The 27,431-nt window shown below is 47.9% G+C and overlaps 2 protein-coding genes and 1 non-coding gene across 4 annotated transcripts; 2 read left to right on the forward strand and 1 right to left on the reverse strand.

Annotated features, from left to right (window-relative positions):
* Window positions 1–1,394: 1,394 nt before the first annotated feature.
* On the forward strand, window positions 1,395–1,478 carry TRNAL-CAG (transfer RNA leucine (anticodon CAG)). The gene has a single exon. It is a non-coding gene; the product is annotated as a tRNA-Leu (tRNA).
* Window positions 1,479–5,896: 4,418 nt separating this feature from the next.
* LOC149330729 (uncharacterized) lies at window positions 5,897–19,115 on the reverse strand. 2 transcript variants are annotated; one of them, XM_089561385.1, is made up of 4 exons: window positions 18,819–19,115; window positions 11,289–11,327; window positions 9,548–9,593; window positions 5,897–7,682 (listed from the first exon to the last, which is right to left on the reverse strand). In XM_089561385.1, the coding sequence occupies exons 1-4, from the start codon at window positions 18,942–18,944 to the stop codon at window positions 7,507–7,509; spliced, it is 387 nt and encodes a 128-aa protein (XP_089417511.1). In that variant the 5' UTR covers window positions 18,945–19,115; the 3' UTR covers window positions 5,897–7,506. The 2 variants fall into 2 exon arrangements, with proteins under 2 accessions (XP_089417511.1, XP_089417512.1); XM_089561386.1 differs by having other exon boundaries at window positions 9,548–9,560; window positions 18,819–19,081.
* A 175-nt stretch (window positions 19,116–19,290) lies between these two features.
* LOC149330730 (large ribosomal subunit protein eL42-like) lies at window positions 19,291–27,111 on the forward strand. Its single transcript, XM_089559488.1, has 5 exons — window positions 19,291–19,324; window positions 19,712–19,870; window positions 21,162–21,229; window positions 25,323–25,439; window positions 27,029–27,111. The coding sequence occupies exons 1-5, from the start codon at window positions 19,291–19,293 to the stop codon at window positions 27,047–27,049; spliced, it is 399 nt and encodes a 132-aa protein (XP_089415614.1). The 3' UTR covers window positions 27,050–27,111.
* The last annotated feature ends 320 nt before the right edge of the window (window positions 27,112–27,431 follow it).

Consider the following 27,431-nt stretch of genomic DNA (forward strand, 5'->3'; position numbering starts at 1 on the left):
AGAAGACACGGGTCCCGGCCGCGGCGGTCGAATTTCGATGGAGGCGAAATTCTAGAGGCTCGTGTACTGTGCGATGTCAATGCACGTTGAAGAACCCCAGGTGGTCGAAATTTCCGGAGCCCTTCACTACGGCGTCCCTCATTGCCTGAGTCGCTTTGGGACATTAAACCCCCATAAACCAGTCTTTAAGAATGCCGTTATGAAGGCCCTCCAAGTTTTCTTTCCAATCAGCCGTATATACTTAGATTTCGGCGCACGATTTTTATAATTTTGTGTTTGGTACTCCCCGAAGCAAGCTTCGTGTCTGCAATGACAATTCAAGGCCCCTTCGCCACCGCTGCGCTTCTTAGCCGTTGTGACTGGAAAAAAAAAAAAAAACAGTCCAACGAGCGTGAAGGACACTTTTTTCCTCGGAGTGAAAACCTGTCCAGGCTACGGCCCAGATAAATTCTTGACATCAAAATTGAGGGGTCGAATTCGAAATGGAATAGAGCACGATGTCCATGCGGTGTGCGACCTACGTTTGGTTGTAGTCTTCTCCAAACAAGCTGTCAAGCATGCCTGCAGGCAGGTCTATCCCCATCGTCATCAAACTGTACATGACCCAAATATATTCGGGGTAAATGGTGTAGATTGAATACTATGATGTTTCGGAGACGCTCACTCTTCTTCTCCTCAGTAAAAATGGCACATACCCACGGGGGAGGATTGGCCAAGGTACGGTGGTGAATGCCAACGAGGTATATGTGCGGAAAAGAAAAAAAAAACTAATAGTAGAATGACTGAAACTAGAAAATATATTAATTGTTGAAATTTGCACACTCGTTCACTGGACTGAACTTCATTTTCCTCTTGAAGCGGAAGCTTCAATACGGGACCTCGTGCTTCGATCGCTGGGTGATGATGATGATGTCCTCAGGTTGAATGGGTGCCTAGTTGCGCTGTGCATTGGAGAGCGCCGTCTTCATCACCTTCCATCTGCTCTGTACCGCGGCACTGCCTGCTCACAGTCGTCTTCTACGCAGCACAAATCCGTGCTTTCGCTCCGATTCGAATGTAGTAAACATGCTCTGTAGTTTTTTTTTATTGGAATAGTGTGTGAACAGTGTGCCTAGCTGAACTGCACCGCCTGAGAAGGCAAAGAGAAGGCAGTGAAACAAAGACAAGGACTAGATGCCGTAGTGGAGGGTTCAGGAATAATTTCCAGCACATGGGGTTCTTTAGCGTGCACTGACATCGCACCGCACACGGGAGGCTTTTGCATTTCGCCTCCATCGAAACGCGGCCGGGTTTGAACTCGTATCCTCTGGCACTTTACGTGTAAAGGATTTTGAACGAGGAGGCAACAGAATGAGACGTGTGATGTTCCCTTGGCTTCAACCTGCCGCTGTCCCGTCAGGATGGCCGAGCGGTCCAAGGCGCTGCGTTCAGGTCGCAGTCCGGTCTTCCGGGCGTGGGTTCGAATCCCACTTCTGACAATGGTGCTTTCTTAATTTTGCCCTAGGACCGTTGCAGGACAGCGCCAGACGAGGTCGTGGACAGCGCATGTCCTGCGTCGGCCTTTCTTGTGTTTGCCTCCCTTTAGCACAATTTTTTTCTGTCTCAAATAACATGCACCGCCCAGCACAAACTGACGTTCTTTTAAATCTACAGCACTCTTTTCTTATGCCCCGAAGATGATTCCCGCGATTCCCTTATCACTCTGTCTCCCCAACGGCGGATGCCATTGGCGAAGGCAGCCTTACACGACCTCCAGGCCATGGGCCTCTGGCGGTTTGTCCTCAATCCTTTTATGTTCTCATTTTCATCGTGCGCGTGTGGATGAAGATGCATATACCCTGCAGGTTATTTGGACACCGCACAGAAGGCAGTGCTGCATAGCATTTTATGGCCCAGCCGCGTTTTCCGGGTAGGCCCCAGTAGGTGCTGCGTAAGTCGTGCTCAAACAACTGTACAGGCCATCCATACACAAATTTCGAAACCTTCAATCGCATCAAAACCTCGATAGCCCGTAGCAACACCCAGCGGCAGGTAGAACTGAGCCGCGATAGTGTCCATTACTTGAAGCCATGACATGTGCTTCTGGAAGTGCAGTGTGAGCGCCCTTGGGAAGGTTCCAGGAAGTAGAACGTTCTACAATTCCTTCACCACGAGCCTACCTTTGCGGACATTCACGGAATAGTACAGGTTAAATCCATTAGGAATGCTTTGACAGTTTGAAAGCCAAGTTTCCGTTTGCTCTAACGCCTTCATTCATTTCTACCACTCCAAAGACCTGTATTACTCATTGAACTACAGGTTACTCACAGCCGTTCGCACCCCCACCTAGCGTTTCGTCTGCTTCTAGTCAGTCGTGTGATAATGGCGGTGAGTGACGTCCCCGTGGTTAGGTACATCGCCACTGGACCACTGCGCAGTTCTGCTCCTTCAAGGATGCCTACCGCTGTACAAGATATCGGCTTATCTCCGTTTTCCGCCACAGTAAGCTACATGATTGAACTGCTCCTGTGAAGGCTCAAGCGTTCTAACCAAACCTGACCTTCCTGTGTCGCCGCTCCGTTAGAGCCCCCGCTTAGGCCTCATTTTCACTGCTTTTTTCGCTGTGGTTCTCGCGGTGCGTTGCAGCAGTCTATAGTTTGTTGCAACAACATGGAATTGTTGTAGAACAGTTTCAATGCCGAGTTCTTGATGGATGGATAAACTTTATTTAGCAAGAGAATCCGAGGCCCGCTGTCCTCCTCGGTATCCGCACGACCTCACTCACGGTCTGAACTTTCGTGTGGTGTTGGTCCATGATTGAGCTGATGACGCTACATTGTTCCTGTCATATAGAAGCCAAGCCATACCAGAAAAGCATCGGGGGCGTTCTCAGAGAAAAATTTTTCTCTTTGAACTATATATTACAATGTTATATCGCTTTATCTACGATCATAGGTAAACATACGAGCTTGTAAAGCAAAAGCAGACGACTCCTGCCGCCTCCGCAGAACTTGCAGACGGCGAAAAGGATGCGTGGCGGGGTCGCATTAGGGCAGCACCGTTTTCCAAGCTGAGTTGCCGGCGGCCCCCCGGCTACCCGCCCGTTTCCGCCGCAGTAAGAATGAGGATAAAGATGACGCCATTTTTGGGCTCAATTTCTGTGGGTGGTAAAACTTACTCCCTTGCAAAAGTGAGTAGATAAAATACTCCATCTATATGGAGTAAATAAACCCTCGTTATGGGTGCGCGCTGGATGACATTTACTCCCATTTGGGTGTTTTTTGTAAGCTTTCGCGCTTCGCGGCTATGCGCCACGTTTTTCTTGGCGCGCCTGGATTTACAAGTCCGGAGCAGGAGAGGAACCCCAAGTGCCCTCTAAGTGCTCCCCGGACGAAGTTCATGCCTAAGCACGCATCTGCAACGCGGAAAAAAACACTTGTGGCTAGTTAACGTTGCTCAAGCCTCCACACTAGCGAACTCGTTTTGTCAACGTACCAAGACGCTGGGTTGCATAATGGGCCTTCAGAATTTCGCGTCAGCAGCCCAGCTTTCCACTGCCACCTCTTCCTTTCTTCTCTCATCCCTCCTTTTTTCTTCCCTTACAACGCGGTTCAGGTGTCCACCGATATGCGAGATACTGCGTCATTTCCTTTTCTCCAAAACTTTAGCCGAGCGCCATAACCAGCCAGTCATCGCGGCGGCCATTTTATAGGTAGGTGGCGTCATGGTAAACATGCTTCGACGGTGAGGGTGGCACCTGTGGTTTTTAAAGTACAGACACCCAACTATGTTCTCTTTGCAATGGTGCGCAAGATGCCAACACAAATCGCAAGAGGAATTTGCTTAGTCTATAATTCATGAAAATTTTCACGCACTATTCAACAGCCAAAAGGCAGATAATGATGCAAATACAGTGATATTAGAGCCAGTTCTTCATGTCCTCCCCTAGTATTTGGGTCAGGTTGTCTTTAATTAAATAGGGACAAAGCAGTGATAACTTCTTTCCAAGCCACAATTTGGCTGCCCAAACTGAATTCAAAATTGTGTGCAGGCAGATTCTACGTGGCAACCATGTATACCAATGTGCTATGCACCATTCCGAAGAAAACATGCAAGTCGGCATCCAAACTCAACTATTCTTTTAATAACTTCATATTTTTCAACATCTTCAGCGTGAACAGTGCAGGCGAGGTGCCGGGAGTAATTGCCGGGATTTGTCCATGTGAAACTGCTCACCATACTGGGTGAACATACAATAAACCGTTCGGGATAGTATCACATCACTGCGACAGACTGCAATGCTGGCTAGTCATTCCTTGCAGCTCTTAGAGCATGTCTAGCTTTCAATACGCCATTCCTGAAAATGGCAACTGCCCCCTACTTTGCCACCATAAATATTGCAGCAACATGTCGGGCATTTCCGAGAACGAAGCTTCAGCACTACAGTCCACGTTCTTATTTCAATGAACTTACAACAAAGCAGTGAAACCAGCCCCATGCTCACTTCAGTAGTGTGATCCTCATACGAGTACCAATGCTGTTTACCCTTGAATGTCTGTACATCTATCGAAGCCCTGGTACTCAATTTGCTGCCCATAAATCTGGGAATGCAGTTATACAAGGCTTACATTAGTGTATACTTTAGCTGCTTCATTTGTTGCCATTCCGACTTTTGGGGTAGGCTGCCATATGAGCAGAATGATGAACTACAACATTGGTTTTGTCTGCCCTATGAAATCGCGTTCCGGAAACCAAACTAAATTGAAACAAATTATTGAGTGTAGGCAAATTTAACACAGCAATCTATGCTTACCAAGTCTGATGGAACAGTGCAATATGCGCAACCATGAATTTCGTGCCTACTGCTTGAAGGTGTGGTGAAAAGTGCTTAGTTCATGCGTGCAGGCATGGCTCATGCCACCCTGCTGTATAAAATGGCCCATATACAGTGAACTAGAATACCGAAGCACTGCGCTGGTGTCTATGCCAAGTGATGCAGTTACAGCACTGGTTTCGTTAACAGCTGTCACCTAACAACCATGTGTTGTTCTCCAAACTACCGTGGTATTCCAGTTCACCATGGCCTGAACATAAATGACATGCGCACAGAGAATTTTTTTCGTCATCGTGTTTTTATCACGTATCTACAGTGTGAAAGTACTTTCCGTTCACAGAAAAAAAATCCATCAAACAAAATGTGAGAAATGTGCATTGTCGTTCAGAGAATCAAGGGGATGGAAATGGCACCCAGAAAGGTAACCCGCAATGTCACGATGGCATTCAACATTTCAAGAGCTTCCGCAGAATTCACCGCACACGAGCACACAACACGGCCTAGGGGTATTGCTGGCACCAATGGCCCAGGCAAAATATGCAACTGCGAACACTACCGCTAATGTTAGCAGAATGGAGCCATATGCGAGGCTCTGATTCCCAGCCATATTCTCACACTCTCCAGAGCTACCTGCTATCCACACGTATTCTCACAACACTGAATAGGCTTTACACAAAAGCTTGCGATGGTGATGGTTTTTGCTCAATGCCGCTGGGCTCTCAACCACAGCTCCAACAAGCTCTCTATGAACACTGGGCAAAGGTGTTGCCTCAGAAAAAGCTGCTTCAGGAAGTTACGAAGGCCGTCTCTCTTTTGGCAAAATGTACAAGTTGGGCTTTGTCACACACGCTACATTTCCCTAGCCAAATTTGACACTGACAGCGACGACGAACTTCGGGGCAAAGACAAAAAAAACTGCCAGTGAAATGTGCATACAAGACTGCCATCGTAGCTTCAGAGAACCAAGTGGAAACGGAAGAACTAAATGGCATTTCCATCCCCCGGTGACAAAGAACTCTCACGCACACACCAAAGAGAGAGAGAGAGAAAGGGAACAAAAATGAAGGTACACTCATGGTCATGTTTGGTGATGATGCAAAAATTGAGTGACACTGTTTATTGGCTGATCTGATGTGGTTTCTTTTCGTTTCCCACTGAGAGAGACAGAGGAAAAAAAAAACAAACTTATAAACACTGTGGTTGCATTGAAATTAAAATCGCTGTCGACCTCAAGAGGGGAAAAAAAAAGCCAGGAATTGTCCATGACTGCTGTATCGATGCGACAACGCTGCCAGCAATGCACGGTAATGCTTTGCACACCTCACTATTGCAAGCTTGTCTGAACACAGTAAAAAAAGAAATGGACACAATGTCACAACAGGCACACGGCACTCAACAAACACCGCATGTCTACCAGCCAGCTCAGCTTGGCAGAGACATCCAGCACCCTGAAAAACCACGCACAAGTTGAGAATGCATCAATTGAACCCCTCAAAGGGTCATACAATGACTCGCTTTCAAACTGTCATCTTTATGCAGAAAGACTCCTTTTGTCAGTAGAACAAAATGCATGGTAGGAGCCAATTTAACTTGTCAATGCTCAAGAACAGCACTTCAAAAGCTGCACTTTATATAAACAAACAAGAAGTGCCCGACTTCAAAAAGGTTTGCACAGCTTCCGTTTAGCAATGATTAATGTAATGCATGTGGGTGACAGAGACAATGATGGCAAAAAAAAAAAAAAAACACCGGACGCAGCGCCCATGGCGCTCCTTACACTCGGGATGCAAAACTAGGAAATGCGAAAAAAAAAAAGCTGCAACCACAGAAACAAAAAAATGTACAAGAGATTTCAGAGGATGCCAAAAAGAAAGCCACAACACTGGAACTATCGTGGCATCACTGTCATCATGCAGAGGCAGACCAAAAGGAGAGCCCATAGTGATACTGAAATCCATTAGCATGAAAAAAAAAAAGAGCGGAAGAACTTTCAACGAACACCCCGGCAACCACTGCCTCCTTCTCCCCAACGCGCATGCATAATGTGATGCCCAATGTTTCTATGTCTTCCACAGCGCCCGAAAAAAAAAAAAAAGAAAACCCTCCATGAACAGAGTAGCGAGAAGGGAACAGGGTTTGTGTGTGAGACAGCGGTGATGAGTTCTTGATGAGAGAAACGACAAACAGAAGAAACGCAATACAATATAAAAACAAAGACCGCGCAAAGAGAGAGAGGCAAGACTGGGAGAGAGAGGACGAGGGGGGTGGTGAGGAGGAAAGAGGAGGTCGGGGGAAGAAAGGCCAGTCCCTCCAGCCGACAAGGGCGACGGCAATGCCGGCACTGCGGGAAATCAACCGGGTGATGATGCAAGACACACGCGTGCTCATCCACACCGCAGCGACACAGGCGACGTGACGACGGAGTCTGGAGCAGCAGTAGCAAGCAGCTGCACACTGGTGAGGCCGGCTGAAATGACAACGACGGCCGAGGAACCGGGCAACCGCCGCTCACCGGCACACGACGGGGCAGCAGCCGTCAACGCTTGCAGCAGAAGGGACCGGGGCTTCCTCCCTTTTCCGAAGGAGGGAGTTCGGACGGAAGGGGTGGGGAGGTGTGAGGAGAGGAAGAGGGGGAAGGCGCGCGCAGCAGCAGCAGCAGCAGCAATGCATTGTCGTCGGTCCCAGCCACCACTTTACGCGTCATCCTCGTCATCGTCCTCTGGATCATCGTCCCCCTCGGGGTCATCCCCTTCTTCGTCGTAGTCCTCCCCGTCGGGAACGGCATCGTCATCCTCATCATCGCCCGCCTCCTCATCGCCGGCGCCTTCCTCATACTTCTCGTCAGACTCTCCGTTCTCCTTCTTGTCACCTGCACCGGTTAAACCACACGTCAACCAAGCTGATCAGAGGAGTCTTCAAGCCCTGGCCTGCAGCTTTCAGCGCTCACTTCGGCCTACATAATTAGCTAGAGCCCATATGAAAAGGCGATGGCCACATGACAACAGGCAACCCATCTTTACTGTTAGTCATACCGGCTAAACTGCACTTACCATCACACCAATAACTACACTTACCATCACACCAATAACTACAGTGCAAATGTAAACATTATACAACTGGTGCGTCAAGCACTCGAAATTAGTATTAATGCATTACAAGTGAGAAACAAGCAGTTCTGTAAAAAATTTGCGGGGGCTTAGCTTTGGTTAAAAGCCTGGCAGGTTGCAAAAGCGCGCAGCGCCTCCAACTGAAGGAACGCAGTGCACCGCGTCTACAGGTCACGCGTGGCTACCGGCTTTTTGAGGAAAGGAAATGGCGCAGTAATTCTCTGTCATCTCGGTGGACACCCTAACCGCACTGTAAAGGAAGGGAGGAACGCCACCACCCGTTCGGCGCGGTGCCTTGTTGGATGCCTTGTTGCTGCGACTGAAAGAAAACTTGTAGAATGCCGCTGGGCTCGCCATTCTGCGGCATAGGCGCGTTGCTTAGCAGACCGCTCTTGCCTTTCTTCATCTGTCGCTCCAGCGACGCCTTGTACAACTCCTCAGACATGACTAAAGTGGAGTGCGCCTGTGGCGACCCATGTATCTTCTCCTAGCGAGCGTCCTCACGCGGCGGGCCGAGGAGGCCGTCACGTGGTAGCCGCCGCGCCGAGCGAAGGAACGACTACGCCCGAAGAGACGAATTGGGGCCCCTGCTCTCCTCTGGTCGTGACGTCACGTGGTCGTGCCACGTGACAGCGAAGGAACGACCTCCGCCGACGGCAGAAAAGTGCTGGCAATATTGCTTTCGCAATAAAAGGTGGTGGGTACTACACACTTCCAGAATATAAAGACGACTGCCACAAGCCAAAGGAACTCGTCCTAGAACCACAGGTTTACACATTAGCAAGGATATTTCTCGCAGCCTACCAAAACTGTGCTTGCCAGCAATTCAAGGACAAAATGCACACACTTATCTACACCGCCTAGGATTCACAGTAGCGTGCTCCATTACAATGCAGAAGCAATGAAGGAATTCCAGCGTTAAAATTGTAGTGGTGTACTTTCCTGGAAAGACTTGGCTGAAATTAAATGCGAGCCACAACTAAGCCACCACCACGCAGCTGCAGCAAGAACTGTACAGTGCATGAGCTTTCATGTAATGCCACTGGCGTTTTGCAGGCGTTCCAGCCTCTAGGCAAGTGTGCACGAACTGACCCATTTGTGAGGTTGCCCTCCTAGCTGAAAGTCAAACTGAAGCACCTTGACGCCGTTACGAGTGCCTCTCCCCTATTTGATCAGAAAGCCAATCAGGGCCACATATTGCAACGTTTCAGTTCCCTTTCTTAAAACAACACCGAGGACACTGAGCCAACGTTGGCTCTTTCTAGATATACTGGTTTGTTTGACAACAGAAAACGCATCTTTTGCAGCAAAAAAATTTAGATTTCAGATTTTATGATGGACTCGACGACCCATTTAGGAAAGGAATGGCAGCGCAGCCTAGTGTGAAGGACCCGCACGGCACTGTTACCACACGGATAGACTACGCAAGGACCTATACACATTTCAGGTGACTGGATATGTGACAGCCTTCCCCCCGCTCACAATCTCATCCCATGAACTGTTCATTGTGACAGTACACTCCTGAAGCTCACGGCAGAAAGGTTGCATAAATTGTAACCAGATTCTGCCCACTTCCAAGCATGACACGACGGAGCAATCAGAGACAAATATTAAAACACCGACTCACCTTTGTGGTCCGTCTTCAAGCACCAGGCCCATTGCGGCAGGGGGAGCAAGAGGGAGGGAAGAAGAAAAGGAGGAAGAGAAAAGACCACATCATTCAACAGGCCCTCAAAAACACTCGCTTGACTACACAGCTTCAAATGTGCGAGGAAAGTGATGACTGCAATGTAACAACATGACGATACTGCTCAAAGACGCCTGTTTCAGTAGAAGAGAGACACCCGACAGGTGTAGAAAAGTATGGTTCAGATTGAAAGTTTTCTTTTCCCAGCCCAGCTCGCCCTGCACAACGCGACGAAATGTAGTCATTACTCACTAAAACCACTTAAGCAGGTTTCACAGAAACTTCGCATTTGAAATCTGCAAACTGGTCTGGGTCTTCAATCTGGAACTAATGCCGTCGCTCAATCAGTTCAGCTAACAGAGATTAGGAGACGACATGGCAAAACCTCTACGGTTAACCTCGAACAACTTTGTACCCCGTGAGACATGCAGCTCGCAACAGTGCCAAAAAATACACACGAGCACCTTTCTGTTGCTACAAAGCTCAGGTACCACGACTGACAATGTCCTAAACCTCACTTTTAACTCTTCCTCATCTTAGACCTGCTCCCCACCGAGATCTTGCGAAGAAAACGACAGGCAGTGAAGCCACACCTGGCTGGCACAACTCATCTGCGTTCAAAAAGTACTTCACCACCAAAGATACTGTTGAGGATTTGCGGATTTACAACCAGAAAGGTCAATAACTGAACATCTAAAACTGCCTAGTCCACGATTTGCAAAGCCAAGTACGCCGTTTTATACAGCTCAATTTTTTTCGTCAACACCCTTACCTTCCTCAAAGCTGCGCGCCGCTGTTACTACTTTACGCAGCCGTTAGGCCGAGCAGAAGCCTGACTGAGAAGTAAAGCATGCCCCCATTTTCAACTTGTACAATACCTCATACATCATCAGTGACAGATCATTTCACTTCTAGCATTTTCTATCTACTGCAAGCATTGTTTCGGCTGAAAGTATGTTAGTTATATGAGGTTTTATGGCGCATAACCAACTATGGCTATCATGCGCCAAACGCAAGGTTAGATGATGTTATGTCAAGTGTACAGAGGTTACATTATAATAGATTTAAAACAGGCTTTTTTAGAAACTTACAAACAAGTGAAAACTCGACAAGTGTTTCCTCGCCTAAAAGCAATGCGGGACGATATGGAATGTGTTCATTGTAAAATACCGTAAAAATTTTTTTTCTAAGTTCTTCGAGACGCGAACAAGAAATTAAAATGTGATTTACTGTGAGCTCCTCACCACACATTTAACACAGAGGTTTGTCTTTTTTTGTTAATAAGAAGTTATGGGTGATGTGTGTGTGACCTATGCGTAAACGACATAAAATTACTTCGATAAAACGCACTCTATGGCGGCATGATTTCCATTCTTTTAAAATGGGCTTTATGGTATGCAGCTTGTTGTGTCCTGCATTTTCCCAAGAAGCTTGCCACTTGGCTCTTAGTCTGCTATGTGCTGAAAGTATCCTCTCTGCAATTAGAATGCAGCAACCAATCTACAGGGGCATATTTTAATCGGTGCTTGAGGTATCGGGCATTGGCACTCATTGCCTGTGCATGCCTCTCAACCTACGAGGGAGCGACAGATTTACAGAAGCCATTTTTTCTATGCATCTGTTAAGAGCACACGCTCTCAGTGCTGAATGAAGGCAGAAAAGTTTGCAGGTCGATGCTCACCTTCTGGACCTTCTTCTTCACGTCGTCATCATCGGCGACCTGCAAAAGACCCCGAGAATAAAAAAACAGTGAGATGACACAAGCGATGAAATGCAGTCTGCCCACAAGAAACTGTCCTGCGAGCCGGACATCGGGATCGCAAAACTTGCATGATTACCGCATTCATCATCATCATCGGCCTGACTACAACCATTGCAGGGCAAAGGCCTCTCCCATGTCTCTCCAATTAACCCTGTCCTTCGCCAGTTGCCGCCACTGTATCCCCGCAAACTTCTTAAATCTCATCCGCCCACCCAACTTTCTGCCGTCCCCTGCTACGTTTGCTTTCTCTTGGAATCCACTCCGTTACCCTTAAGGACCAGCCGTCATATTGCCTTCGCATTACATGCCCTGCCCAAGCCCATTTCTTCCTCTTGATTTCAACTAAGATGTCATTAACCCGCGTTTGTTCCCTCACCCACTCCGCCCTCTTAACGTTACACCTATCATTTTCCTTTCCATAGCTCGCTGCGTTGTCCTTAGCCTAAGCTGAACCCTCTTTGTTAGCCTCCACGTTTCTGCCCCATAGGTGAGAACCGGTAGGATACAGCTGTGGTACACTTTTCTGTTCAGGGATATTGGTAAGCTACCATTCATTGGGGATACATTAAATCAACCAGGGGGTTTCCAAACTGGATTCCAAAGAACCCTGATATTCCCAAGAGCGCTCTTTTTTAGGTTCCCTAAGCACCTAAATCCACGCACGACTCAAACACCACTTTTGCTTTCCCCACTTCAACTGCCTGCAGCATATTTCACAACGCTCTACTCAACCTATCACATAACTAACATGCAATGCCAAGACAACACTTTTATTTGTAAATACTGCATTTCCCTCCTTGGGTCCTGCGATGTAGGTAAAGCACGATGTCATGATTTGTATGCAGAGCAAGGGACATTGTGACGCGTAACGCCCAAAGAGGACGCCGAAATCATGATATTTAATATTTTAATCTTCTCTAGAGATGCCCGTTTCGAGTCGATGGTTCCGCAATGTAGCGACCATTTTAGGCAGTGGAAATGAGGTGGCATCCAGTTTGAATCTTGTTCTTTATACTCTGGAAACGGATCCAAAATATTACGTCTCTGAGTACTGCAAGCTTTTGCCATGCCACCAAAAATGGAAGGAAGCAGTGAAAGTGAACGAAAACTGATAAGGTTTAAGATAAGATAAACTGATTAGGCTTCAGACTTTCCTGGGGGCAAGCGCTGTTGTTCAAGAAGGTGACTGTGGGCTTCCCCAGCAAAGCAACAATTGCATGCAAGCTCCATGTGCTAGGCGCAGTTCTGATTGGCAGCGCCCAATCTCAGTACTCTGTGAGTGAAATGGGCAAGTAAAATACACTTTCGTCTGATATTTTTATTGTAAATTTTCAAAGCGGAATAACTTTAGTTTGCATGCTCAGATTTCAATGATGTTTTTGCACTGGCCTCTGGAACGCATGACGAATCCAGTCAATGATCTTAAATGGCACTGAGGAAAGAATCGCAGTGCTCAAGGGGAGACGTGGCAAATAAAATGGCCAATTGGGCTAACTTTTAATTTTACAATTTACTTTCCCCCTGTAATCCTAGGGTTGTCTTGTAGCTCAAAATCACAACAAAATATCCAGTAGAAATATGCTGGAAAAAAAAAAAAAAAAAACAGAATGCCTTTCTTTACATGTGACCATAAAAAATTGAGTGAACAGTGCTTCTGATGAACAGTGCTTCTGATTGCGGATACGTGGCTTTCAGATGACCGAGCACAGCCATCATAGTGTCACTTTGCTTCACTGTGAAGACGAAAGATCCGAGCTTGCGCTGGTCGCAAGGCTGCATTTCTCTGACTAAAACCAAATGAGGGAATGAATCTTAAGGTTGACCTTCTTGGCGTCCACTGATACTGCAATCGCCATCGCTCATCTCTTCTGTATTTTGCTACGAATGACAGTAGAATAGTTCCTCTTCTTGTGCACGATTCCAGAGACATCGAGGAGTATAACAAAGTTCTAGATTTTCTCACGTATTTGCGCAATAATAAGCTTGGGATTAACTTTCATTTCCGAGAGTATTAGGCACCTAAAGAAAAGAAAACCAATAGCTTTACTGCACAGAACATGGCTTTGTTAACACTTCAACAATAAAAATTTGCGCACTTTTTCCTTAATCAGCAATACCCCAGAGACCACTTTATGAGTGCAAACAGAAATCACTTGGCAACTGTAACAGCCAACTCCAACTACGCTGCAACCCTGAAACCTGCATAAAATGTTATGCCAAATTTGATTATGTTTCGCGTATAATAACGAAAAGCTTTAAAAGCTTTACTCCTAGCTAGAGATGTGAAGGCCTGAAAAAAACACTGCAATTTTGAAAAAAAAAAAAAAAAACGTTTTTTCCCCCGCTTTTTTCAGACGAGGGAAAATGGAAACATAGAAAATTTCAAAATGCAATTTGAAGGTTTTATGGTTGCTTGCTTTCAGTTTAGGTTTTTGTTTTTGCTTAGAAAACCATTACAGAGTGCATCGTTGAACGATTGGAGAGCAGTCGTCATCGCCGGTTCCAAATAGTGCTTTTAAAACGTTCGTGCTGCGAGTACGCGAGTTGAAGGCCAGGTCGCATATAAGATCCAGGCTTGACCTAAAAACACACTAATACTTGAACTCACGGCTGAAGCAGAACAAAATGGCTGCAAATTCTACAGCGCTGCACACACGGCATAAATAACATAGGCTGCTGTGCACGTAGGCGGTTTTAACCAAATGCAAGCCCAGCTTCTTGATTTCCCAACGTAGCAGAGTACAGGATATCCACAGGAATTTGGTCCAGGACAAGGGTCTTCAGCGAAACACGTGGCCCTATCTACCTGGTGGCAAGGCCTTTGCACCAACCAGCCGCTAACTCGTCTGGCTTGCCGCCTGCTGCAGATAACACCATCCGCGCCAGCTGCGAACTAAACTGGTCCCGTTTCGGAAACGTGCATGCAAGGATTCGCAACAGGCTTTCAGGGGAACGCGTTCGAAAGCTTGTGTATGTGCAGTCGAACCTAGCTGTGGACACAGCTTCAATCCATGCTGCTGCGCGTAGTGCCGCATCCAGCGACAGTGACTCTGAGTCCGATATGGAGTGACTTATAGATCAGTTTTCATGTTCCCTTTCTCGGTGCAATAGAACAAGGAATTTGTTCCACAAATATGATATTTATATCTCCATATTTGCCTGAAGTGCAAATCATTATTTATCTTCTCGGTGCAATAGGAAAAGAAGTTCGTTTCACAATATGACATCTATAACTACATATTCAACTGAGCTTCGGAGCATTATTTATTGATTGTCGTGCTGTTGCAAATAAATTTGTTTTTGTCACGTTTTGCAAAGTTTCCAATTTTTCATGAAAAAAAAAAAAACTGAAAAAAAAAAACGTGTTTTTTCATGCCATTCAAAATTTCATGAAATTTTACATCTCTACTCCTAGCAGCATGTTTGATTTTGTTTAAGGTGTTTAACGTCCGAAAGTGACTCAGGTTATGAGAGCCTTCATACTGGAGGGCTGCGGATAATTTTGACCACCAGGGGTTCTTCAATGTGCCCCGTAATCACACAGTACACTGGTTTCGCATTTTCATGGTAATCGCATGCAAAATGCGATTACCACGGCTGGGATCGAACCTGTGCCTTTAGGGTCAGCAGCTGAGCGCTACAACGCCTGAGTCACGGTGGCAGCTACGTCTGAACTGTACCCGTGTAGATAAATTCTACCTAGCAACACTGTCATTTCCCACCTGTCCTTAGAGGTTAAGATGGGGCAGTGCAATACTCACAAGTGCCATTTCCTGACACATCACTGCGGCATCCTGCCTGTTGTGCTATTTACGAAGCCAGGTACTACAGATGCTTCCCTCTCTTCAATGGTAGGTGTTTCTGAAAACGTTTTGCATGAAGCATTGCCAGTAATTCCGAATAATAACAGTAGCTACCTGCTTCCACAAAAATTAACAATTCTTGGAACCCAAGTGCTGGCACAATCTGTAGCTAGCAAGGTAAAAAAGGAATGGAAAGCTCTCACCCCCCTTAACCAGAAGATAAAGCTTTCACGTTCTTTTGACCCCTTTTACTTCACTACTACAACCAACAGCCTCAGAACTATTTGAACGAATGGCTGAAAACCATTATGCGACATCCCACTCAGGATATGACACAGCTCAAAAACATCTTTCGTCAAAAAAGAAAAAAAAACCCGCATAACGTGGTTTTTCCCTTTCCCACTAACCCAAATCAACTGACCAGAGAACGAAAACACCGCTCCTCTTACACGAGAGCAACCTCGTGGGAAGCGGTGCAATTTAAGCCGCCAACGCACACTCCTCTGCACCGACAAGACCCCCCCATTGTACGCAAATTGATGCCTGCCGAAAGCGCACGAGCGAACCGCCACGCAACACGTGCCCGCTCAGCAATCGGACGCCAGGCAGGCGGGACACCCACGCAGGCCACAAAAGGCGTACTGCAGTAGGTCAACAACGCGATCCCGCCGCATCTGGCGAAGACGTCCGCTAGGGCAATAAGTAGCGCTGCCGACGCCAGCGATTGCGTAGACATGAGGCTCGCCAGATTTTCTTCGGGTCGAAACTGACAGTGCGCAACGTTCGGTAATTGCTAAGGTTGTGAGGAAAACCTCGATAAACGTGGTCGTTCGCGACAATTTTCAATGCAGTGACCGCTTACTACCCGATCTACATCGCTGCCGACGGCAGCGCCACGCCGGCTTTTTTTTTTTTGCCGCAGCTTTAGCGCTTTCCCCACTAGTGACACACACAGCAAACGAGCCCAACAAGGAGAAGCAACAAAACGCAGCCATCCGACAAACAGCCCGCGCGCGCATGACGTACGCCGTTGTCACGGCAACGGATGCGGGGCCCACCAATGGGGCGCGGAGGTGAGGCCCCGGCGCCGGCCAATCGGCGCGCGCGCGCACGTTTGAAGGTGAGCGTGAAGGACGGCGGCGCCGGCTGCGCGAAGTGCCGCGCCGCCGGTTGCAAAGATGGCGGAACCGACATCGCGGCGCAGACGACGATGACGGAGAGGAAGAGAAGCGATGGACTACAGCGCGCACGCACATACAACACAGGCGGCTTGGCTGCACGTTGGCGCTCCCTCTTCGCTAATTGATCACCGCCGCGTTCGCGACTTAGCGCAACAGGATGGCCGACCGGTGGGCCGATGACGAACATGTCGGCCGGAGGGAAGGAAGGGGATGCCGCCGCGCGCTCGCCTTCCACAACCGGCGGCGGGGCCTGACGCATCGCGGCGGGACTAAAATTAGCGGTGAAAGGCCACCCGGCGTCGTCGCTGGGACCGAGGCCCTGCCTCCCTGCCCATTCTTTATTCGTCGGCACTTCGCGCGCGCGGGGCGATCAACTGGCGTCGGCGACCCAGAAAGACAGCCGCCGCGCTCCTACCAAACGGTTCTCCCGAGGCAGCGGCTCAACCGCCGCTCTCTATCGATCTTTTTGCTGCTTCTTCGCTGACCCCGGGACGGCGGAGGAGGTAGCGATTGGGGAAAGGAGGCCACGGCGGCGACCGAATCGAATATCGCCCCCGCCGATTCACTTCCCCCTTCGAAAGGATGGCGGCGACGGTTGATCTTTTTCCCCCACGCCCGCCCTCCACTTTCACGCAGCTGCCTGCTCCTCGCATCACTTAAAAAAAAAAAAAAAAAAGCCGCTCGTTCTAGTTTTCGACCGTTCTTCAAAGGGACCTGCAAGCGGGCATTTCAAACATTCTTCTGCTATTTCTCCATCCGTGGAGGTAGCAACGCCAGCGGCTTCTTCATTCGCAACCGGCGAAGCATCGGGCCCTTTTTGTTTTTCTCAGCACCGCCGAACTACCCAGCGCGACGCTAGAGCCAGCCAGCCAGTTTCAGCGCCTTCTACTCGCAACGACCTCGCCACACGCGCTAGATTAGATACAAAAACGGGAGCCGACAAAGCTCCGGAGCGCGCAACGTGCCCCTAGATTAGGTACAACGGACGCGAGGAAAGTGCTCGGCGAACTGACGCACACCACTGAGAAAGGAAGGTGAGGGATCAGGGGGGTGCTGTTGTGAGAGAAAAAAAAAATGCAGCGAAAGCGAAAACAGTAGAAGTCTCCGGACACTGCGGCCGGAACGCTATCTCGCTCTGTACACCGCCGGTGCAGGTCGCGATAACGAGGGGAACAAGACGGGCGGGAAAAACCTCGCGCACTTCGGTCTTGCGGGTTCGCTGGTTGTGCGGCAAATGCCGGGAGAGTTCGTTGGTGGCCAAAGAACTCGCCGCGCGTCGGGTGGCGAGGAGGCCGACTAAACAAAAGCTGAGGCCGCGCGCGCCACAGCGGAGCCCGAAAGAGAAAAATAAACAAAAGAGAACACAGGTGAAAAAAAAAACCGGCGCATCATCGTTCGTCGTCTTGCGTGGGGGGCGAATGGTCGCTACTGGCCGCGCGCTTATAAATAACCTCAACGACGACGACTCACGACCGCTCGCACGCACACACGGAAAAATACGCCTGAACCGCGCGACTGACCCGGAACCTATGGCACTACTCAACTAGCGACAAAAAGCGCGCTAAGCGTGGGGAAGGGGGAGAAGTCCCGCGTCGGACGGCATAGCCGGAGACTTCGATGATGGTAAACGATGACGAGCGCGGATTTCGATCGGAGTCGGCGAATAGGAACGCCGGGCTAGTAGCGCGGCGTCTACCAAGGCTTCGCGGTGGGAAAAAGGCGGCCAAACCGCGAAGGGAAGACGCCGCTGCCTGCGAGCGGCAGGTATTAAACACATACAAAAGCGCGCCCCGTCGCCGGCTTCAACGCTTTCGCGGCGACGGGCTGTCTCTGAAACGTGACAAGACGCGCTCGGCGAACAAAACGGAGCGCAAGAAAAGAGCGAAAAAAACGCCCGAAACTCGGCCCTCAGCCACGCAGCGCCGTAAACAAGACAGAAGCGGAAGCCCGAGACCTTAGAAAAGGAAGGGGGGGGGGGGGGGGGGGGGTCGAAGTTGGTCGCCGGCCGCAGCGAAGTACGCCGCCGAGCCATCGGCAGCGCGCTACGGAGACGCCGAACGAAACCAGAACGCGACGAGACGAAACTCGTCGCCGATTAAACAAACGCGGCTTCCCACGAAACGGAAAAAACAGCGGCTGCAGCCGGCGTTAGGCTTAGCGCCGGTCTCCCCCCATAATGACTGATGTTAATTCAAGCGGGGGGGCCCCGGCGAGAGACCGGTGCGGGGCCGCGAACAGGAGCCCGCGCACGGCTCGCGCATAATCGGCTCCTTCGCTAGCGCTAACGGACGCCGCCGAACGCTAAGCACTGCCGACGCGTCGGATTTCGGCCGTCGTCGTCAAGGCTCGTTAGGAAGAAACAGCTAAGAACGCCGCGACTAGCGCCGGCGTGCTCTAGCGCCGCGCGGCTTGCACAACGGACACAGCAGCGCGAGCGCCGGTGTTGAGACCGGCTCGCCACTCACCTCGGCCGAAGTCCGTTTTTGCGGGGATTTCTCCGTCTTCGCGTCCCCGGCACCCTTCTCCTTGGCCGAGATGACTTCGTCGGCCTGCTGCGTGGCGACATCGGCTTGCTTGTCTGCTGAACTCATCGTAAATGTGCGGACTGCCGGAGAGCCGACGCAGCTTCTCGCCTTTGTTCAAATTCGTAAAAATGGCGCGTGGAACTGCACGGCGCAGACGAGCCAAGTTGCCCAACTTTAAAGTGCGCTGCAACCCTCCGACTGCTACTTTGTTAAGAAGGCAATTTTGTGCTACAAGTTAATAAAATACAGTCGCAGGCATAAGCTGCCAATTTTAGTGCGTCAATGATGCCGAAAGCGAAGCTGCCGACGAGGATTCCAGTGCCTTCCCCCTTTGCTACCCCCTTTTTTTGTGCCACCAGAAGTGACGTCCTAGCAACGGAGACGCGTCACTTCCTCTTTAGAAAGTGGCACAATGGTGAGCACGTATGTTTTTCGGGCCGGCTCGGGTTTGAAATCGTATTTAATCCTTCAGATAATGTTTCATCGAAACCGCTTATTTAACGAATCGATAAAGTGATTCCCCAATCACTGCTTTATAGAATAATTTCGGGCTCAGGACCAGAATTTTTTCGAATTTAATGCTTATAAACTTTGGTGGCGTAACATGGCCAAGATGCTACCCCTGACTTGATACTCGTGGTCGCGGTACATTGGCGTCGACTTGAGGGCGTTAATTTAGACGTATTTCCTTACAGGTATCAAGGAATTAATGTCAGTAACACTGTTCAGCTCAGATCTTAAATTTCTTCGCCAGTGGCCTGGTAAATCTGTCAGGGCCTGACGTTTTTTGAGTACCCCTGCGACTAGGAGTGACCACTTTCTTTGCCTATGAGATTACAATTTTTTTTTATCCCTGTGTGTGTGCGTGTGTGTGCTGCGTCAGGTGAACGTGCCCAAACAGAGACGGACTTTCTGCAAGGGGAAGTGCAAGAAGCACACCCTGCACAAGGTGACACAGTACAAGAAGGGCAAGGATTCCCTGTACGCCCAAGGTAAGTCCCAACTTTTCGGACATAACCCTTACAAAGTATTAATTACGAAGCGGTCTAGGTGTGCGGAGCTCAACTTTAAATATTCGCGTTACTGCTACCTCTGTCATAAATTTCGCTTAATCAAGACAGCATCACTGTTTGCTCTTCGAAAAAAACAAAACAAAAAAAACTTTGGGATGGTGCGTTATAGATCGTAACATCGTAACTGGATATGCTAGTGTTTACTACCGGATGGATGCTTGAATTTTGATGCTTTATTGTTTGCCCTTTGTTTACCACTTCACGAAATGACAAGCCTGTTTCTCATGGGAACATTTGCACAGCGCACACTAGTGGGTTGAAAATTGGTCACGTCTTTCTGTAACCATATTGGGCGACTTTTGTAAAGTCAGTCAGCAGTCTGTTTTGTCCACGGTAATGTGTAATCAGACCTGCATTCCACGTGTGTGCGTGCGACCCAAGCCCTGGCCACTGCTCTGGTATTGAGTTTGGTGACGTGGAGTGACAAAGTCGTGTTGCCGACGTTTTAAACCATTGTGCTTATGCCCGGTCATGTAATTGCATGCCCACTTTTTCAACGCCAGGTTGTTTTGCTAATGCACTCTCGCAAGATTGGAGCGAATAGTGGTCACCATCAAACAGAATGGTCACGTTATTCAAAGTTTATAATACAGTGACTCTTTGCTGAGCTTGAATGTGGGGGTGCATGCAAAGAAAATATCTGATGAGGTTAGTTTCCTGAGTAATATCGAGTTGTTAAATAAAAGGCAGTTGAATGCATTGTTTGCGCAGATATTGAGTGCGGGAAATTGTTGTTTCTTGTACTTCGCACAGTTCAGTTCAGAAAAGTACCGCCGCAGATAGCCTTTGTATTGAAGCAGCGTTATTTGATGGCTGTTCTTTTTGGAGGAGAAATTCTAGAGGCCCGTGTACAGTGCGATGTCAGTGCACGTTAAAGAACCCCAGGTGGTCGAAATTTCCGGAGCCCTTCACTACGGCGTCTCTCATAGCCTTAGTCGCTTTGGGACGTTAAACCCCATAAACCAACCAACCATCTTTTTCTTGCTAATGGTGGAGCGTCGGAACTTCGTGATTAAGTCTTAGTGCTGGTAAAATGCTGAATGAGAGCATGCAGCAGGTGTATTGGGTGAGAATTAGTTGCTTCATGTCTGACGCCTGGCATCGAATGTAGAAAAGTACCTTTTTCTGAAGTGGACAGTTGAAATTCACTGTCCCGCTAGGTAGCGTTGGTGGAAGGCACATCTGACCGGGCGGCTTTCCTTTTTTACAGGCAAGCGGCGTTACGACCGTAAGCAGAGGGGATACGGTGGTCAGACCAAGCCTATCTTCAGGAAGAAGGTGAGAAATGGCTGGTTCTCTGTTCAAACCATTCTTCCTCTGTTATGCCTTTTTGCACTCGAAAGGGCTGTCGCTCATGTTTGGACCCATAAAATGCGGCTGGATTCAAGCGGGGTGACTGGAGGTGCATTGAACTTAGCACATGAAGGACGCTGAAAATTCACGAGCGGTGTGGAACGTTTAAGAGAATCTGCCCCTCGGCTTTGTGCGGCAGCTCAAACAAAAATGCATTGGGCTCATTTCCTATTGGTTCCACTTGGTTGAAAGTTGTGACCATTGAAATGGCATACATTGCAGTCTCACCTTTGTGTAATGTGGTCTTGCATTATTTATTACTTATAATTTCATAGTTAAATTGTGGACATAGTACATTGGAAACAACACAATAAAGAAGCAACTGCAAAACACACAGTAAATGTAAAAATGAGTATTTTGAATACATGTTGAGGCTGTCTTTTTGAGCCAACTTGCTAGAAATTTCCTATAGCAGCTGTCATCGCCTTTCTCACTGTTGCTGAATCTGGTGACGAATCTCGTGGTTCCTGACACACTCGGGTCCTTTTTCTTGTTTGGTAAGCACACAGATAAGTTCAAGATTAAGCAGAGACTTATTGTGTGGTGCTTAGTGGGCTCCTGTTTTGTACCTAGTGAGGGAAAACTCTAGCAGTCTACCAAGGAAATCCTATCCCGCAACACAAGCACATTGTCTTTAAACCGAGAGCCACTTGCTCCAGACCAAATTCGTCTTGGCGTCTGCGTTGTGCATTTGTTGACTCGCTGCGTCGTATGTGGGAGGTGAGCTGCAAGATCGGTCGGCATGCATGAATTGCGTTGCTTGCCCGGGGTGGGGCTAACTTCATGTTCTGCAGCTTGTATCCAAAAAACAAAGCTACATAGAATGTTTACAACATTCGAATAAGTGCAGAAGCATGGACTGTTGCTACATAGAAGACGAGTGGGCAGTAGCGCTGGAAGGAGCAGATGGATGTTGATGAAGACACTCTGCTATGCACAGCGTGAGAATGTGGTGCAGTTCAGTGTTTGTCTGTGGCGATAGCCTTGTAATCTCGCGTAGCGTCTTTTGAAGCTGATTGTTCATGCCGCCGCGGGTATGAGTCCCAGTTGTGGATGTTGATGTGATTTCTTCTTCTACCTCATCCTTCTATGCTCCCTAGGTGCACATACAAGATATGATTTTGCTAGGTTCTGAACCTCCGGATTAGTGCATTCGCAGTAAAAAAAACTTCCTTATCTGGCTGCTTTCAATTATTACTGGTCTGCTCGGGCTGTGGGATACCCTCGGCGTGTCAGTGCTAGGTTCTGGGACATTCATTCACATCTTAATTAAATGATGCCAGTGTCATGTCTTGAGTCAGTCCCTGACCGTAGTGTGTGTGGCGGGTCCATTTCCTGTTCTTTTTTTCTTTTTGCAATTTTAATGCATCATTTCTTTTTTTTTCACCGGGTTTCATATTTCTGCAGAAGTGAAACGTTGACGACCAAGTCAAGGATGAGTTGATGATACATACGGGCACACTTAAGTGTATATTTTTGCACGCACGACCACAGATTATTGAGCTCACCCAACACTACCTGAACGGGAGCCCAGAGAATGAGAATTAAAGCCACGTTTGGCTCTTAAGACACTGCTGATGCAATTCAGTGCAGAGTCCTTTGGACCTGGTAGCGTTTGACATTCTTTGAGTAAAATGCAAGCAGTGGCCTGAGATGACAATCTGCGATCCAGCAGAGTCGGGTTGGTTGTTCTCATTCAGCCGTGCCAGCAAGTGGTTCAGGGACGTTAGGCATGTTGGCGACTTTCAGCAGGCTGTGTGTAAAACAAAGCGGTTTTCAGTTTTGAAGGTGCGCCCAGTTCAAGTTGGTTGTGCATCAGCAGTCGGTTCGAAGGAGGAAGATGATAGGCTGCCGAGGCTTCTTGTTTGCGAGGTTAGAGAGATTGGAATCATTTTCTGCAGCACAGCGCGCTTGGCTCTTGTGAGGTGCCAGCTGTCCGTTCAGTGTCTTGCTGTTGTCACCTTGCGAGCTCTTGCTGTTTATTCACTTTCGACAGCATTTCTTTCGAGGTTGTTTTGTGCGTATGGAGTAGGCGGCATCCCAAGGAGCCGGTGTTTTTGGGAACGTCTTGTTGATGTTATAAGGCGATGGTGAGAGCACAGCCTGGGCTACTCTTGGTGTGACATGCTTCTGTTGGTCCCTGCTAACGGTGGATTGACGTAAACATTTGCTGGTGTGAAGAGGAACACTTATCTCCAGGCTGTGAACGCTGGCGCTGAATTTCGAAGCTGGGTCGGCATCACTGGCTATGCAGGAAGAGGAAAGAGTGACATAAAGGCTGTCATGTTCAGCAGTGCGTTAAGATATAGTTGGTGCAGGAAACGAAGCTTGTATGGCAATACGCTGTTTCGTTAACATGGCTTCAGAAAAGTTGCTGGAATAGCGTAACAGTATCAGTGTCAGCATGGAGTTTGGGGGGGGGGTATCAGGGGTGAAGTTGAGAAGGCCTCTAATCTGTTGACGTGTTTTGCAGATCTTGCTTGCTAGGAAGCCACTGTTGAGGATGTCATAAAGGGTTCAATTTGCACGCCGCCTTCCTGATACCGTTATGCAACAGAGGTGGGATTGAGGTTGCTATAGAAATTTTATTTGAGGAAGGCAAGGACCGATTTAAAATTTTGCATGACAACTATTCATCATCATCGTCATCATGATGATAACTCTTGGACAAATACATGGGAGTATGTACACATTGTAGAATTCGGCTGTAAATAGTTGCACTGCTGAGTGACTGTGCATGTTGTGTTGGGAGGGATTGATTGCTGAGGTGCTAAGCATCAATGGCTTGCTCTGTGGGTACTCAACCCTCGATGCAGGGATTTTTTTTTTTGTCATGCTTACGTGCTTCCAGTTTGGTTTGGAATAGTGGTGTCAGTGGAATCCAGGAAGCAGATTTTTTTAAGTAGCTCTTGCTGTTCGCAGTTTTCATGCAGGTGCTTTCGAAATTTTCTATTCTAAGGCTGTGCAGGCTTATACCTCGTTTTATACACAGCAGTCGAACGCTGCCAAAGCTAGCAGGCCTGTTTTTGTAGGCCAAGTCCATCCCTAAGAGTTGTTCACCATACAGCCGAAGTGAACACAGGCATATTTTGTTGTGACAAATCTCAAGTACCGTGTCTGACAATCTCCTGCTCTTCGTTTTACTTCTAGCCACATTTTCATCCTGCGACTCATGGAGACTTCGAGAAGTAAGAGTGACATGTAGGGTGAATCACTCAGATTCTAGTCGCTCATGAAAAGTAGTTCACACTCAGTGAAAATTATAGCCAAGAGAGCCCGAACACTGAGTGCCTCAGAGCTTCGACCATGATTCTCAATGCTAGCACTTAGATTTATACCATGTTTTTGTAGCCGCCGTGGTGGCTCAGTGGTTATGGAGCTCTGCTGCTGACCCCAAAGATATGGACTCGATCCTCGCCACGGTGGTCGAATTTCGATGAGGGCGAAATTCCAGAGGCCTGTGTACTCTGCGATGTCGGTGCGCATTAAAGAACCCCAGGTGGTCGAAATTTCCAGAGCCCTTCACTATGGCGTCCCTCATAGCCTGAGTCGCTTTGGGACGTTAGGCCTCCATGAACCAGACCTATGTTTTTGTCCAAACACTCGCAGAGGCTGCGAAGCGAACAAATGATGCTTGGCAGAGTAATATGGTTTTGCAGGCATACTACCTTCCCTGCCTCCACAACGTTTACTGCTGTGTATGATACGGACTGTGGTATGACAGATTCTGTGTGTCGGCTGGGTACGAAAGTGTGGCTTCAGTCCACTCACTCACTTTAAGTTATCTTGTTGGCAAAACCTGCTGGTGTGGGGTAAGACTGAATTTACTTTCAGACTTGGCCAGTTCCACCTCTGCAGCTGATAGGCACATGCGTGGAAAGTCTCTTCTTTGAGAAAACTATTGCTGTGCAGTACGTCTTTGGTGGTTTCCTCTCTTGTTACTGGAGTAGGGAGCGCCAGCCTTGCACGTGGTCTTTTCCTTGGGCTGAGACGAGGACCCTGTCGTGTTGTCGTGCAGGCCAAGACAACCAAGAAGATTGTGCTGCGCATGGAGTGCACCGAGTGCAAGAACCGCAAGCAGCTGCCCATCAAGCGGTGCAAGCACTTCGAGATTGGTGGCGACAAGAAGCGCAAGGTAATAATGCATGACGTGCAGTGCATGCGTGTGTCCTTATCTGCCGATTGTTAAGCCCCTGAGGCGTTGCAGCATTGTAGAGGGGAGGGGGAGCTTTGAAGGCATGAGAACAAGCACCCAAGAAGTGTAAAGACAAGCAGAGTAAAAGTTTGCAAGAGAGGTGCATGTTTGACCAGAGGTGTGGTGCTAGCAGCTTAATGTGTGTGTGTATAAAAGAGAAATGCCAAAGTCAGAGAAGCATAAGATTGCACGAGACGGTAAACTAGAAGGAATAAGCGAGTCCAAAGCTTTAGGGGAGACTGGTCTTGAGAGATTTTTTTTTATTAGAGATATCGTAATGAAATTAGGTCTGCATTTCTTCTTCAAAATTATATTTTCTGTATATCTGAATTAGTTCCCCATATTATGAGAAAATAATGAGCATAATTAATTTCTTGCCGGTCAATAAGACACTTCAATATTTTTGGTTCAGATTGAACTGAAGCTGTGCTATTTATATTATCGACGTTATCGTAATACAAACACGTAAATTACGTAAAGCACCATAATTATGAATTATATGTAATGTTCACAAAATTTGGTATGTTTGACTCACCCTTAAAAATATCATGGATTCATTGTTTAGTTGTTTCCAAATTCAACAGTGTAAGAGTAATTGAAATTGCACCTTGAAAACAACCGTAAGGCTAGTCATGTTGCATTCTGGCCATTCAGAGGTCGTTGTCAAGGCCTCGGAAAACGGTGGAATGCGGACGTTTCGAGAGAATTTCACTGTAGTAACACCAGCGTGTAGGGAAAAGCGCAAGCTTTCGAACAAGGCCAAGGTGGCAGCCGTCGGGGGGACATGGTTGCGGGAAGCGACAGGCACAAGTTCTGCCGCATTTTGCTCCAAAATTGCCATTTTGGTGCTTTGGAGTTGTCATATATATCTACTTTTATAGCAGGTGGAGGTCAAATTAGATCTTGAAACTTTTTAGGTACTTTGAGTACAATGAACCTGAATAGGCCATTTTTGAAAAACCTTAAGTTTTCGCATTTTTTACTGAAGCAAAATTGTTTGTTGCTTTACCGTTATCTGTGAGTAACCTGGCCGACCTAACGAATAAAATGACTAGAGTGATGGTAATTGCTGCGGTTTAGGCTTTATCGTTGCTCATGTGAGAAGCTGAGGGCAGAGCGTGTATGTACTATCATCTTGGTGTAGCCATTATGCAAGTACCACATGCATGTGGTTCAGTTTAAAGCAAATTTAGGGTGGGGGTCAGGGGGGTTGCTGCATTCCCTGTATGAGAAATTTTCTCTGGAAAAATCGTGAAAAATATAATTTTTCCGCGATGAAAGTCCAAAAAGTGTATTGCACAAAAAGGACAGCTTCCTCCAAGAGTTAACTCAAAAATCCTCCCTTGCGTTAAAGTAAACCCAAGTAGTGGTCCAGATTGACTCAGAGTGCTCTGCTGTGGAGTGCTTTGTAGCTCATATTTGGGTTTGGATGTCTTCATACTTGTTGCGTTCTCACTAGCGCATTCTTCGGTGTCTGAAGTTGTCTGGCGAGAGTATTAATGTGGGTCTTTTTTTTTTCCATCTTTCAGGGACAAATGATCCAGTTCTGATCTGCCCGTGTACATTTCCACAGCTGAGCACATGGTATAAAAAAAAAAGGCCTCATCCGTCATATGGTGTCTTGTGTGTTTTTTCTTTTTGGCGTTCCACGAACCCCCTACAGCTAATTGACCTACAAACATCTCTGTGCATACCATGTTTCACAGTCAGCTGTAGCAGGTGCGTTTACATAGCACTGAGCAGATGTGGGGCACAAGGCTGGTAGCAGTGGTGGCAGATTTTATCTGTGGTGCAGTTGCGACATGCGAAACAGTATTTAGCTCTTGCCTCGGGTCCTAAATGGTCAAAACTGGAAGCCAGCCACTGGAGGTGATAAGAGAAAACAGTGAAAAGCTTGCTGCTAAGACTATGCTCCGTTTCATAAATAGGAGT

This window comes from Amblyomma mixtum, chromosome 9 (genome assembly GCF_055824585.1).
Source record: "Amblyomma mixtum isolate Tamu chromosome 9, ASM5582458v1, whole genome shotgun sequence".
In the NCBI taxonomy this organism is placed as follows: Eukaryota; Metazoa; Arthropoda; class Arachnida; order Ixodida; family Ixodidae; genus Amblyomma; species Amblyomma mixtum.